The following is a 14,970-nucleotide window of genomic DNA, read 5'->3' on the forward strand; positions in this document are numbered from 1 at the left end:
TTTTTTTTCCAATTCAGATTCTCTCTTTTTCAGCTGCACAATTACTATGCAGTTAAGTGAATAAGAACTAACTAGTAACTATGACACAGGACTCGCTATTCATACCAATTCTCAATACATGTACTACACACCGGAAAAAAACAACAACAAAGGCACGATCTACAATCCTGAAAAATAATTCTGAGAAGCAAGACACACCTTTGAAAGCAAAAAACTTGACACAAAACAAAAAACAACAAAAAAAACAACAAACAAATGCCCACATTTATTACTCATCAAGCAACAAGATGAACAATATACAGTTAGGCAACAAAAACCCCGAACAAACAAGAAAACAAAACAAAGAAAAAAGTAGCAGTATGAACACATTTCGTTTTATTTTTACAGTATGTGTGCATAAAACATAAAAAAACAAAGAAACACACAAACAAAAAAATAACAAAACAACCCCCCCCCAAAAAAAACCAGCCCAAAATAACCCCACTAAAACATAATCTAACCAAACTCAACATGGAAACTACTTCACAGCACAGGACCCCACAGCCAGGAGGAGGACTAGACATTGACTGAACCACACGGAAATAAAACCAGGGGCGAAGGGGGTGGGCGTGGAGAATGAGAGGGTGGGGAACATGACTGGACTGGGTGTGGGTGTGAGGGAGGGGGTGAGGGTTAGGATCAGGATCGAGGTGGTGGGGGAGGGGTGGGGGTGTGGATAAAAAAAAAAAAGAAAAAAAGCAAGCAATCTTTTCATCAACACTGAAGCTGCTAAAAGAAATATTTACATCAACCACCTCTTCCTCTCTCACCCCAACCCCTTCATTTTTTTTCTTTTTTTGGAGGGTGGGGGGGGTGGGGGTTAGAGGGGCAGGGGGGTTGGTGAGCATTATTTATCAACTTGGTCACTTCATTCATGTATTCATTTATTCACTGTGTGTGTGTGTGTGTGTGTACAATTAATGTTTGTGTAGCCATACAGCCAGGTATTTATTTCATCTAATTATTTCTGCCCTGATGTCACACCAATTACTTAAGTGATGGCTATCAAGTGATAAGTCCAGCTTTCTTAGTTACTGAAAAACCAAACCAGACAATAACAAAGAAAAACAAAACAAATACTGACAACACACACACACACATGCTGGGGGCAAAAAGAACATGGGATGTTGGTTGAACTCTTCATGACAAGTTCTCTTCAGAGTTATTTCCCTTACACCGCATTATTCATCTTCTCCTGTTGGTGTGGAAGTCAGCTTTTTTTTTCCCTTTACTTACACTCAACCCTCCTCCTACAAAACTCTCTCTTTCTCAAGGATTTAATTCCAATCCCCCCCTTGTTCCCCCCCCCCTTTTCTTTTTTTATCTGATAAATCATCTACCTTCAATTCTGGGGTGGGGTGGGAACCAAGATGTCCATGAATGATTTTTTTTCCAACAAAATGTCCTCTCACTGATGCGCAGAGAGGTCAAAACTTCAGTATGAGAGAAATGAAAAACAGCAGTGAAGGAATTCACCATGGTCTTTCTTCCCCGCCCCCTCCCCCCCCCCCCCACCCCCCACCCCCACAAACCTCTCGTCTATATGATTTTAACAAAGATAAAAAAATATTTTTAAAAAGTCCAAATGTTGAAACATCAAAGCACAGTGAGGTAAAGTTACTACAATATTCATGGAACACACTTTTATTATATTCATAAACACACTTTTTAAAATAATATTTTATTTCTAGTTGTTGATCATTTCATATGGGCTATGTAGTTGATTACAAACAACCCCACAAACACCAAACACACAGCAACACACAGGCACAAACTGATTTCACCAATGCTGATTCCATTGTCCTGTGTGTCAAGTCTACAAACTGATCCTTTTTTCGTTTTTGTTTCAGTGCCACTAACGATAATGCACTGGGATAGTTCTAATCTGGAGACCTAGGTTATAATTCATGTGTTTCTATCTCACACTTTGGTTTCCTGAATGAATGGATGCCCCGTCACTCTTTGTAAACCACCCCATCATAGTGCTGTGGAAATGTCAGACATGAAATAATCATACATCATTATCACGGAGATGAAAGAAACAGTTTTCCATCACCTCAATTTTAAAGCTATGTTTTAAAAAAATTGGTGGCTTATGTAAGAAACTGTTCAGAGAAAATTTGGTCATACTCTTTTGAGTTCATAAGTGACACCATTACAAGTCTCCAAAGTGAAATTTATTTATGAAAAGCATGAATAACATTAACAAGAGTGATATGATTTCTGACTGCTATTACTATACTGTAAAATCAGGACTGAAATCACTATTGAAAGCGTTTAAAATACTTTGAAAATGATGTGAGATCTGTCACTGCTGTGAAATCATGACAGACGGTGTTAAAAATATTACAATTGAGACATGATTCATCTCACGTCTAGGAAAACAGGACTGAAAGTGGTAAAAACATTGCAAGTGACATGATTACCGTCACTGCTGGGGAAATAAAAACTGAAAGCGTTGAGAGTGTCAAGAGTTCTGAACTTTCAATACTGTGAAGTCAGGGCAGATTGTGTCTAAAACATGACAGTAGTGACCGATTTTTGTCACTGCTGGGAAATCAAGACTGAAAGCGTTAAAAAAAATCTACAGGAGTGACACAATTACTGACTTCCTGCCGTTGCTTTGGTCCAAAACATTTATCATCCTTTATGCACATGCTTGCACAGCAGTCCAATTGGTTCTGTATTTCTTAAAAGAAATAATAAAATACAAGCCTAGGAATCTAATAATCATGGACAAGCGTAAGAACCTAATGATAGAAAAAAGGTGCAAAATATGCAGTGATGGAAACTTTGACAATATATTTGGTTCAACCAAGTTTTGATAAATGACAAAACATGCATTCTTTGAAAAAAACACACACAAAAAAACATCAAGAAACACAACACAACAAACCAACAACATATGCTGACTATTATTAAATATGAAAACTCATTTTACATCTTCAAAAAACCAGCGGACGATCAAAACCAATCAATGAGATTAAAAAAAATCACCAATGCAACACCTTTACAGCAGCTATGACACAGTAAAAACATCCACCCCAACCACCCACTCCATCCCCACCCTCCAACCACACCTGGCGTTGTTGTTTGTGCCAATAACCATCACCGTCAACGTCGCGTCAACTCTTGTCACCTTACAGTGTACCCGACACTTAATTAAAGGAGGCATGTGATTTTCATTCGTTGACACCCTTTTTACAGGGCTTACCCCTTTCACAGGGCTAGTTACCCTCCAACCTGTTCACACATCTTTGGGGTATGCAACTCGCAGGACTCCCACATACATATAAAACAAAAAACAACGACCCAGTTTCGTGTCCACTGATGCCGTGCTGGTCCATTCACTTCTGTCTTCACAGCGCACCACGCTGATCACCCAACCTGCGTTGCATCCTGACACTCTGGTACAGAACCACCACTGACTGTCTTTCCTGCACCCTTGTTTGTATGTCCTTGACAGCATCATGACCCACACCAGGTGTCACAGGTGTCATCATAATCTGAACGTCCTCATCTTCGTTTCAAGTGTCTGAAACACCAACACGTCATCTTGTTTTGTCTAAAAACTAATTCTACAAGAGATTTCTCACCCCCTCCCACTCCCCTCAAAAATCAACAACAACACCATGCTCTATTTTATAGGGTGTTGAGGAACTGCCAAAATCCTTGCACCAGGCTGTTAGAAACGGTTTTACGTAGCAGGTCATTATCTTTGTACCAAACTAGTAATAAAGAAGATCTGTCTAGCACGTCATGATCAGTTTTTTTTTCTCTGTGTGTTTTTTATTTTTTATTCTTAACAAATTAGCATAATGAAAGAACAAAGAGGCCAGGAGAGTAAATGATTAAACAACAATGAAAGAGTGGTGACTCTCTCCATTTACCTGGTGTGCAACTTCCAAGTCAATGCTGCTGCTTATGCTTGCAAATCAGCTAGAACATTGGCAAATGAAAGGTACATTGGAACAAACCAAGACACTTCCTCTCCTCTTGAAACTGTGTAACCTTGTAAATGGAGAAAACTACCATTGGTTTTTTTTTTTCTCCTTGATGAAAACAGTCAACTATTTACAAAGAAAAAAACGAACAACAAAAAAGACATTTTGAACTGCAGATGAACCTCACAGATCCTTATTTTCCACTAAAAAAAAAAGGAAAAGAAAAAGAAGAAGAAAGATATCAATTTAAAAAAAAAGAAAAAAGAAAACCCAAACTTTCCAGCCATATTATTTCAGCATTCCTTAACATTACTGCCATGAAACATATTTGCTCCCCGTTGAAAAGATGTCATGTTTCCGTCCAAAGTTATGTGTGCCTGTCCCCCAAGCAAAATGCAGCAGAATGGACAATAACATCCTTTTCCACAAAGAAACAGGACTGCAAGGCATCCTACCAAATCATGACTGTAACTTCTGCGGGACTGATTACACATAAATCTGATAAGTTCTGTCACTCCAAATCCCATCTTTTCCAGCGTACAGCCATGCACCTCTCTACGCAAGGTAGCAATGGACACGAACCCCAGCTTTTCCAGCATACAACCATGCAGTTCTTTGAGTGTGGTATGAACGGATACAAATCCCATCTTTTCCAACGTACAGCCATGCACCTCTCTATGCAAGGTAGCAATGGACACGAACCCCAGCTTTTCCAGCATACAACCATGCAGTTCTTTGAGTGTGGTATGAACGGATACAAATCCCATCTTTTCCAGCGTACAGCCATGCACCTCTCTATGCAAGGTAGCAATGGACACGAACCCCAGCTTTTCCAGCATACAACCATGCAGTTCTTTGAGTGTGGTATGAACGGATACAAATCCCATCTTTTCCAGCGTACAGCCATGCACTTCTTTCAGTGTGGTATGAATCGATGCAAACTGTGAGTACAGATCACTGGCAGTTCCACTCATAACCCCTTGCCCACAAAAAACATGGTCGCCTTATATCCCAAGCAAAAAAATATAAAACCCCCAAAAACATGGTCTTGGTAAGCATTGAAATAATTACATTTCCAGTGAGAGAAAAAAAAAAAAAATCAATAACCGTCCATTCAACAAAGACGGTCCCCTCCAACAAAGCTCCACTTCTTAAACCTTCAGCATCAATTAGAAAAAAAAAAAAAGAAAAAAAATGGACGTGTTATGTGATGCAGTACGATCAGCGTGTAAGTGTTGCAGGATTCCCAGCGATTCCTGGCGGGGGTTCATCGGAAAGGCCATCTGTACTGTACTGCACTGTACCATCCGTCCATGCAACGACAACGACGATGATGACGACGAAGAAGAGTCCCGTGAACTAGCAGTCGTCATGTGTAGTACTGCTGGTAGCCCTCTGCTCCAGTGAAGAGGACGTCTATCCAGATGGTCATGGTTTCCGGTGTGGGTGCCACGAGGAAGTAGGTGCGCTCGAAAGTCTTGAGGCAGAAGGTGAGCTTGGGGTTGGGGCTCTTGACTGTGCGCAGGTGGTCGACGTACACCTCCTCCATGGCCTGGAAGCACAGCATGCCCTTCAGCTTGCTCTCCGTCTTGTCCGTGAAGTACATCACCTGCAACGCAAAGAGTGGAGTGGAGTGAGTTGGAGTGTGTTGGGTTGGGTTGGGTTGGGTTGTGTTGTGCTGGGTTGGGTTGTGTTGCTTTGAGTTGTGCTGTCTTGTCTTGAGTTGTGTTGTCTTGTCTTGAGTTGAATTGTGTTGTGCTGCACTGTCCTGTATTGCATTTGTACTGTACTTGTACTGTACTATATTGCCCTTGATTGCACTGCACTGCATTGTACTGTACTGTATTGTATTGCATTGCATTGTATTGTACATCACCTGCAAGCAAACACAGTATAGTATAGTATGGTATAGCAGGGTATGGTATAGTATAGTATTGAATTACACTATAGTATAGTATTGCACTGCACTACATTGCATTGTATCATATTGGATTATAGCGTACTGCATTGCATTGTATCATATTGTATTGAAGCATATTGCATCATATTGTATTGCATATTATTGCATTGTATGGTATATTATTGCACTGTCTTGTAGTGTATTGCAAACTATTGTATTACTCTCTTGTCTCTGATACCTGACTGAATCCTTCTTCCTTCATAAGCCAGCCAAGAAACTGTTTTGCCAATTTACATACAGTCTAGCTTTGTACTGTATTATATATAGTATTGTATTCTATTGTCACAACCGATTTCTCTCTGGGAAATACAAGTCGCTCTCCCCAGAGCAGTGCCACAAAATATTTGTTGTTTTTTCCCCTGCCTGCAAGTTCATTTGTGTTCCTCCTATCAAAGTGTTGTTGTTCCCCCCCCCCCTCCCCAGCCACCCCCAGACTTTTGCCAGGGACAACCCTTTTGGTGCTTGTGGGTTCTTTTACATGTGCTAAGTTCATCCAAATGACTGGCGTCTTGACCGCCACTGAAGATCCAAGAAAATACTGTTGAGTGTGGCGAAAGGTTAAAGGTCCCATAGTCTTTTACGGTCACGAGGGCAGGAAGTTGATATGCACTATGTGAGTTGATATGCACTATGGGAGTTGATATGTACTATGGGAGTTGATATGCACTATGGGAGTTGATATGTACTATGTGAGTTGATATGCACTATGGGAGTTGATATGGACTATGGGAGTTGATATGCACTATGGGAGTTGATATGTACTATGGGAGTTGATATGCACTATGGGAGTTGATATGCACTATGGGAGTTGATATGTACTATGTGAGTTGATATGCACTATGTGAGTTGATATGCACTATGTGAGTTGATATGCACTATGGGAGTTGATATGCACTATGGGAGTTGATATGCACTATGGGAGTTGATATGCACTATGGGAGTTGATATGCACTATGGGAGTTGACATGCACTATGTCTAGGGCTTGGCACAGGAAGGCGGGGCAAAGTATTCTCCTTCTGCAGTCAGGTACCCGTTCACACCTGGTTGAAATGATGAAGATCAGAGTAAACTGGACACACAACACCATCATGAAAATTAATGAGGCCTCGAACCTTGATCCCTGGATCAGAAGTCTAATGCCCAACTGACAGACATGGGGTGCAACTTTAATCATCACTGTAATGTATTTTTTCTTTAGTATGTATACAATCATTCATATATATATATATATATATATATATATATCTATATGTGTGTGTGTGTGTGTGTGTGTGTGTGTGTGTGTGTGTGTGTGTGTGCGTGTGTGTGCGTGTGTGTGTGTGTGTGTTATCAACGTGATGTCTTCCCTTTTATCTTATTTTTTTCTCTTTCATTTTCTTTGCTCCATTTCTCAGTGCATCTTCTGTAATGCTGTTGTTTGCTCTGCTGTTTCGAGTTCATTGACTGGTTGTGTATGCACTCACACACACACACACACACGCACACACACACACACACACACTTAATTTTTCTGTTCCTGTTTCTGTAATTCAAAACTTTCTCCTTTTTTTTCTTCCAAAAATCATTGCAAGCTGATGCTAGCTATGTGTTCTACACTGCACGACCTTGGAATGATTGGGAAACTGAATGACACACCTGCAAATGAAAACTTAAAAAAAAAAAAAAAAAAAAAAAAATCTCACAGAAGCTTCTTAATTTGAAAACAGCGGCCGGAAGGAGGGAGGGAGGGAGGGAGGGAGAGAGAGAGAGAGAGCGGCAGAGGGATGGGATTGGGGTGCGTGATGTGAAAATGCACAGGGAATGTCAGTCATCTGTTCGGTTCAAAAAGGAAAGTCACATCAGTTGATGATGGAGGATGAAAAAAACAAACCCCAGTCCTCTTTCATCTCCCTGAACAGAGAGAGAGAGAGTGAGAGAGAGAGTGAGTGTGTGTGTGTGTGTGTGTGTGTGTGTGTGTGTGTGTGTGTGTGTGTGTGTGTGTGTGTGTGTGTGTGTGCGTGTGCCCCTGTGTGCGTGTGCATGTGCGTGTGTGTGTGTGCCTCTGTTCTGTGTGTGTGTGTGCGCGCGCGCGCACCTTTGTGTGTGTGTGCCTGTGTGTGTGTGTGTGTGTCCCTGTGTGTGTGCCTGTGTGTGTGTGTGTGTGTCCCTGTGTGTGTCCCTGTGTGTGTGTGCATGTGCGTGTGTGCGTCTACCCACAGTAAGTGATATTAGACATGGAAAAAAAGGAGGGGGTGGTGGGGGGGGGGGGGGGGGAGGGAAAGGGCAAGAACGAAAAAAAAAAAAAAAATCACATTTACAATCTAGCTAAAATAATAACTTCCCAACTCTAAAACATTTAGGCGTAAAAAAAAATTGAATAAAAAAAAAGAAGAAAAAAAAAAGAGATAGATGGTTTTAACAACAACCCAACTGGATTATCAAACAAACATTTGAAAAAGTCCAACATTAACAGTGACAAGTCCAAGATGTGTATATGAATCTTGGGGAAAAAAAAGGGGGGGGGGGGAAGGAAAAAGAAAAAAAGAAGAAGTTATAACACCAACCCAATGGACTATTTAACAATGATTTAAAGAAATTGAGCAATAAAAGTGAAGAGTCCAATATTTCTTGCATTGGAATAGATGCTGGTAGAGGTACATGACATTTTAACATGTCACAAGTAAATACATGATCACTTGATATAGGATTACCACACATACAGGAAACACTTTTTATGTATTTTGTCTTGAAACAGTTCAGTTTCCATCTGCAAATCAATGATGCAATCTGCCTTTTACTATAAATGCGTTGGTCATGTTTACCAACAATTCCATAAATATTACTTATTTCTTCCTCTAAGTTTGAACAGCCCACATTCCTTTCTTCTGACTGAAAGTATGATCGCTGGATCTGTTCTATTATACTATAACATTCCTGCAATGAAAATGGAAGAGATAAACATGATGACTCAGCTGATTCCTTTGCTCCTTTCTTCGCCAAGAGATTAACCTTCTCATTATAAAGAAGGCCACAACAAGAGATCAGGCTTCTCATCATAAAGAAGGCCACAGTGCGAAGGAATCCAGATAAATGTAGTACTAGTACCCCTCAATGAGAGTAAAGGAATTAGATGTTTAATGTCAATAATAATTTCAGATCTAACTTTCGAGTGTAAAGATTTGATAACATTAATGACTGACTTGGAGTCAACACAAAAAGCAATCTGGAATATATTTTTTTGTGGAAAATCCAGTAAAAAGTACAATGCCATAAGTACTGCAACTAACTCTGCAGTAAAGATTGACTTATTTTTCCCCACGTTATAAAACTTTTCTGCGTTTAGGTCAGGTATGATATATGCGGCACCTGCATTATTGTTTAATACAGAACACACACACACACCCGTACAGACTCTGCACTGGCAGGTGAGCGCTTAACAATTTTACCACCTTCGTCCTGAACAACAATGTCAACAGCCACAAACACCACCACCCACAACAGCAGCAACAACAGCCACAACAGCAACAACAGCCACCACCACAACATCAACAACAACCCCAACATCATCAACAACAACAGCGACAACAACGATAACAACATCACCAACAACAACAGCCACCACCACAACAACATCAACAACAACAACCCCAACATCATCAACAACAACAGCGACAACAACAATAACGACATCACCAACAACAACAGCCACCACCACAACAACATCAACAACAACAACCCCAACAACAACAGCGACAACAACAGTAACGACATCACCAACAACAACAGCCACCACCACAACAACCACAACATCAACAACAACAACCCCAACATCATCAACAACAACAGCGACAACAACAATAACAACATCACCAACAACAACAGCCACCACCACAACAACCACAACATCAACAACAACAACCCCAACATCATCAACAACAACAGCGACAACAACAATAACGACATCACCAACAACAACAGCCACCACCACAACAACATCAACAACAACAACCCCAACAACAACAGCGACAACAACAGTAACGACATCACCAACAACAACAGCCACCACCACAACAACCACAACATCAACAACAACAACCCCAACATCATCAACAACAACAGCGACAACAACAATAACAACATCACCAACAACAACAGCCACCACCACAACAACCACAACATCAACAACAACCACCACAACATCATCAACAACAACAACCACAACAACAATAACAACATCACCAACCACAACAGCCACAACAACAACAACAGCACACACACCCTTACGGACACTGCATTGGCAGATGAGTGCCTTGACCATTCCACCACCTTCCTCCTCCTCAACAACAACAACAGCCACAACCACCACCACCACCACCGCAACAACAACTATAACAGCCACCACCACCACCACCACCACCACATGTGGAGTGATGGCTTAGAGGTAATCAGAGAGAATCTGAGCGCGCTGGTTCGAATCACGGCTCAGCTGCCGATATTTTCTCCCCCTCCACTAAACCTTGAGTGGTGGTCTGGACGCTACTGATTCGGATGAGACGATAAACCGAGGTTCCGTGTGCAGCATGCACTTAGCGCACGTAAAAGAACCCACAACAACAAAAGGGTTGTTCCTGGCAGAATTCTGTAGAAAAATCCACTTCGGTAGGAAAAACAAATAAAACTGCACGCAGGAAAAAAGAAAAAAAAGGGTGGCATTGTAGTGTAGTGACGCGCTCTCCCTGGGGGAGAGCAGCCCGAATTTCACATAGAGAAATTTGTTGTGATAAAAAGAAAAAAACAAAAACAAACAAATACAACAACAGCCACCACCACCACCACCACAACAAAAGCAGCCACCACCATGTACCACCACCACCACAACAACAAACACCAACAACATCCTCCTCCCTACCTTGCGCTTGTTGCGGTCGAAAACGAACCAGCGCTTCTTCCACGTCTTGATGCGGCCCCCCATCTTGTGTAGGAAGCCCCGGCAGGAGTGGGTGGTGACGATGACGTGCGGGCACATGTCCAGGTGGTGCCCGCTGCGCTCGATGTGCTGCCGAAGGTCAAAGTCCTGGCTCGTGTTGGGCAGGAAGCGCGTCAGTGGGCGAGCCTATTTGTGTATGTGTGTGTGTGTGTGTGTGTGTGTGTGTGTGTGTGTGATGGGGTTTCAGGTTGCCAAACAGAACAGACAAGGAAGGACAACTGGAGTCAGTTCAGGTTTTACTCAATTTTTATAGGCAACTAACAAGTCAGTATATGTGTATTTCATTTCACCCAACAGAACAATGAAAACTGGAGTCAGTTCAGGTTTTACTCAATTTTTATAAGCAACTAACAAGTCAGTATAGGTGTATTTCATTTCACCCAACAGAACAACGAAAACTGGAGTCAGTACAGGTCTAATTCAGTCTTTGATAAAGGAAATTAACCGTCAGTATAGGTGTATTTCATTTCACCCAATAGAACAGACAAGGAAAACTGGATTCAGTACAGGTTTAATTCAACCTTTTTTTTACAAAAAAAAGAAAGAAAGAAAATAAATTAACCGTCAGTATTAGGTGTATGTCATTTCCAAAAAGGAAACTGGAATCAGTACACATTTTCAGTCAGAACAAAAGGTGTATTTCATTTCCGAAAAGGAAACTGAAATCAATACACATTTTAAGTCAGAACAAATTAATGCTAAGTCGGTATAATTAATGTAAGTCGGTACAGTTTAATTCAATGTCAAAAGGAAACTGGAGTCAGAACAAATCGAACCGAATCCAAAAAAGGAAACCTGAATCAGTACAAGTTTCAGTCAGAACAGAGCCAGAATCAGTACAAGTTTCAGTCAGAACAGAACCAGAATCAGTACACAAGTTTTCAGTCAGAACAGATTTAAGTCAGTATAGTCGCGAAAGGACGAGTCGGTACAGGTTTCGTTGTGTCTCAAAATAAAACTACCGCAATCTCTACTAACAAAGCAACCCCCAAACAAAACCGTAACATAAAAACAACAATAACAAAAGCCAAATCCAAAACCACACACACACACGCGCACACACACACACACACGTGAAAACCATCACCAAGAAAATAAACAAACATAAAAGAAAACACACACTCACAAAATCTGATCAGCTCCCCCACTCCCCCCACATCCCCAACAAACGAAAGAAACGAAAACGAAAAGAAAAGAAAAGAAAAGAAAAGAAAACATCAAGACTGGTTTCAAAGACAAGTCAGATTACCATGTAATAAATACAGGATATGCTTCTGGCATTTGCCATTTGGCTGCAAACATTTCTCACCAGAAAGGATAAGGATAAGAGAGAGAGAGAGAGAGAGAGAGAGAGAGAGAGAGAGAGAGAGAGAGAGAGAGAGGAAAAAAAAGTGAGAACAGAATTGTGCAACAGAAAGAGAGTGGTGTGTGTGTGTGGGTGGGTATGGTGTGGAAGGGGGGCAGGGGGGGCAGGGTGAGTGGGTTGGAAAAGCCAACTTTGGGAGGAAAAAAAAGTAATGAAGAAAAAGCTGGTCAATTTTATTAACCTTGTTTTGGGGGTGTGTGTGTGGGGGGCGTGGGGGGTGCAAGGTTCGGGGTGGGTGGGGGGGGAGCGCTTGATGTTGAAATCTGTATTTATCTGTCAGAAGGTAGGGGGTCAGAAAGTAGGGAGGGAGAGAGAGAGAGAGAGAGAGAGAGAGAGAACGAACGAACGAACGAAATTTTATTTTACGAGGGTAAAGGAGTAAGCACAAAGTACTTTTTTACATCCAGCCCTCTGGGCATAAATAATAATTGGAAAAAAAGCAACAACAACAACAACAAAAAAAAAAAGAAAAAAAAAAGAAAAGAAAAGCGAGAGTCAATTCACATCAACGTCAAAATTGCATAAGCATGTGCAAACATAACATAGAACGTATGTACAATACAATATCGCGATAGATGAATAACAACGAGGACAATAGGGTAGGGGCGTGGTGGAGAGCGGAAGGAAGAATGGACAAGAGGAAGAGTAAAGAAGGCAGGGGAGGCTGACAACAGACAGATATAGTGACAGTGACAGTGGAGAGACACAGAGACTGACAGGGGAGGAGAGAGGCGTATATATATTGACAATCTATACATGATTTTTTGTTTATAATTGATATGTGTCACATAATCACATGTTTTTCAATAAATGTGCACGATATATGTTTTTAAAGTTAGGGATGCTTTTTACAGTGTTTACATTGAGGCAGGATAATAATTCATTCCATAAACAGCCCCCTGAATAAGACAGACTAGATTTAAAAAGATCGATCCTTGGAAGTGGTACCATAACTTTATGAAGATGACGATGAGTGTTGATTACAAATTTATTCTTCAGCGAGGGGGGAGCAAATCCAGACATGATTTTGAACATAAATAGACCTTTGTTAAATAGAAGTTTTGTTTTCAGTGGGAGGATATCGAGAGCTTTATAATCAGATACAGTCAATGATGAAGATTTTAAAAGAATTAATTTTACAGCTCTTCTATGCAGACTCAATAGAGGTTTTATAATACTGTCACTCGCCGAATCCCACATTGTCGAAGCATAGTTAATGTGTGATTCTATATAAGTACTGACAAATAGTTTTCGGCAGTGAAGATCCAAAAAGTGTTTGATTCTAGACAGTTGATAGATATTTTTTGATACCTGTTTGCATAACAGAGAAATATGATGTGACCATGACAAATTATTATCGATAGTGATGCCAAGGATTTTATGGTGGTCAACTTCTTCAATCTTGTCACCTTTGATGAAAATAGGCGAACAGTTTATGGATATTTTTTGACGTTTTTGTCTTGTTGTGATTATTAGGAATTTTGTTTTTTTTTAGGATGGAGACACATGTGGTTTAGTTCGGACCATTCAATCAATTGGTCAATACTTTCCTGAAGAGAAAGAGATACGATACATAGGTTAGTATGACTAGTATGAATGGTGGTGTCATCAGCAAACATTTCACATGGTGTCTTGATAGATAAGGGTAGGTCGTTAATATATGCAGAAAATAAGATAGGTCCCAAAACAGAACCTTGAGGTACACCATAGTTAATTGGTAATAACATTGATTTTGAACCATTTGTGGACACAAGTTGTTTTCTTTCAGAGAGAAAAGATGAGATAAGTTCTAATGTATTCAAAGACAAACCATAAATCTTTAGTTTTTTCAGGAGGAGAGAATGATCAATCACATCAAAAGCCTTCATAAAGTCGACAACAAGGGCTCCAGTAATTTCGTTATTATTAATGTTAGTAAGCCATTGATCTACTAAATTTGTTAGCGCAGAATGACATGAGTGATTAGCTCTAAATCCAGACTGGTTGGATGGAACAAGTCAAAATTATTAAAATGCTTAAGAATATGGTTATTTATATGATTTTCCAGGGGTTTTGATAATATTGGCAAAATAGAAATTGGTCTGTAGTTTGATGGTTCAGATCGATCACCATTCTTATATATAGGAATAACTTTAGCAGTTTTGAGCGTTTTGGGAATCTTATTTTTTGTAATACTTAAATTATATATGTATGTGAGGGATTCTGCTATTATAGGAGCTGAGAGTTTTAATATTTTTCCGTCTATGCCATCAAGACCTCTTGTACTAGTTTGTTTTAAATGGGTCAGAGCATTATAAACTTCATGTACACATATCAAAGGAATATCTAATGTGGATGAAATATTTTTTGATTGACAGAATTTTAACAGAGCATCTAAAGAGTTAAGGTTTGATTTGTCTGATTTTATAATTGAAGTAGCTATGTTACAGAAATGTGAGTTAAATCTATCTGTGGATATGTCTGTGAGTGATGTAATTTGTGTGGCTCTATTCTTATTTTTCAACTGATTTATGGCTTTCCACAAAGACTTACTATCAGACTTAGAAGTGATCAACTTTTGAAAATATTTCTTTTTCGCTAAACGTTTCATGTTATTTACTGCATTTCTTTGCTTTTGAAAATCTTCTCGGGTTCCAGTTGATAAAAGAAAATCTCTGAAATCGATGGCGATGGAGAGAGAGAGGGAGAGGGAGA

General features: G+C 40.2%; 1 protein-coding gene across 1 annotated transcript in view; it reads right to left on the reverse strand.

Annotated features, from left to right (window-relative positions):
• Positions 1-3,830: 3,830 nt before the first annotated feature.
• The window catches only part of LOC143291642 (uncharacterized), a 363,649-nt gene continuing 352,509 nt past the window's right edge, over positions 3,831-14,970 (reverse strand). The window contains 2 exon segments of the mRNA XM_076601620.1: positions 3,831-5,592; positions 10,833-11,036. Coding sequence (XP_076457735.1) covers positions 5,353-5,592; positions 10,833-11,036 — 444 coding nt within the window. The 3' untranslated portion in view covers positions 3,831-5,352.

The sequence above is a fragment of the Babylonia areolata genome, chromosome 17, assembly GCF_041734735.1.
Source record: "Babylonia areolata isolate BAREFJ2019XMU chromosome 17, ASM4173473v1, whole genome shotgun sequence".
NCBI lineage: Eukaryota > Metazoa > Mollusca > Gastropoda > Neogastropoda > Buccinidae > Babylonia > Babylonia areolata.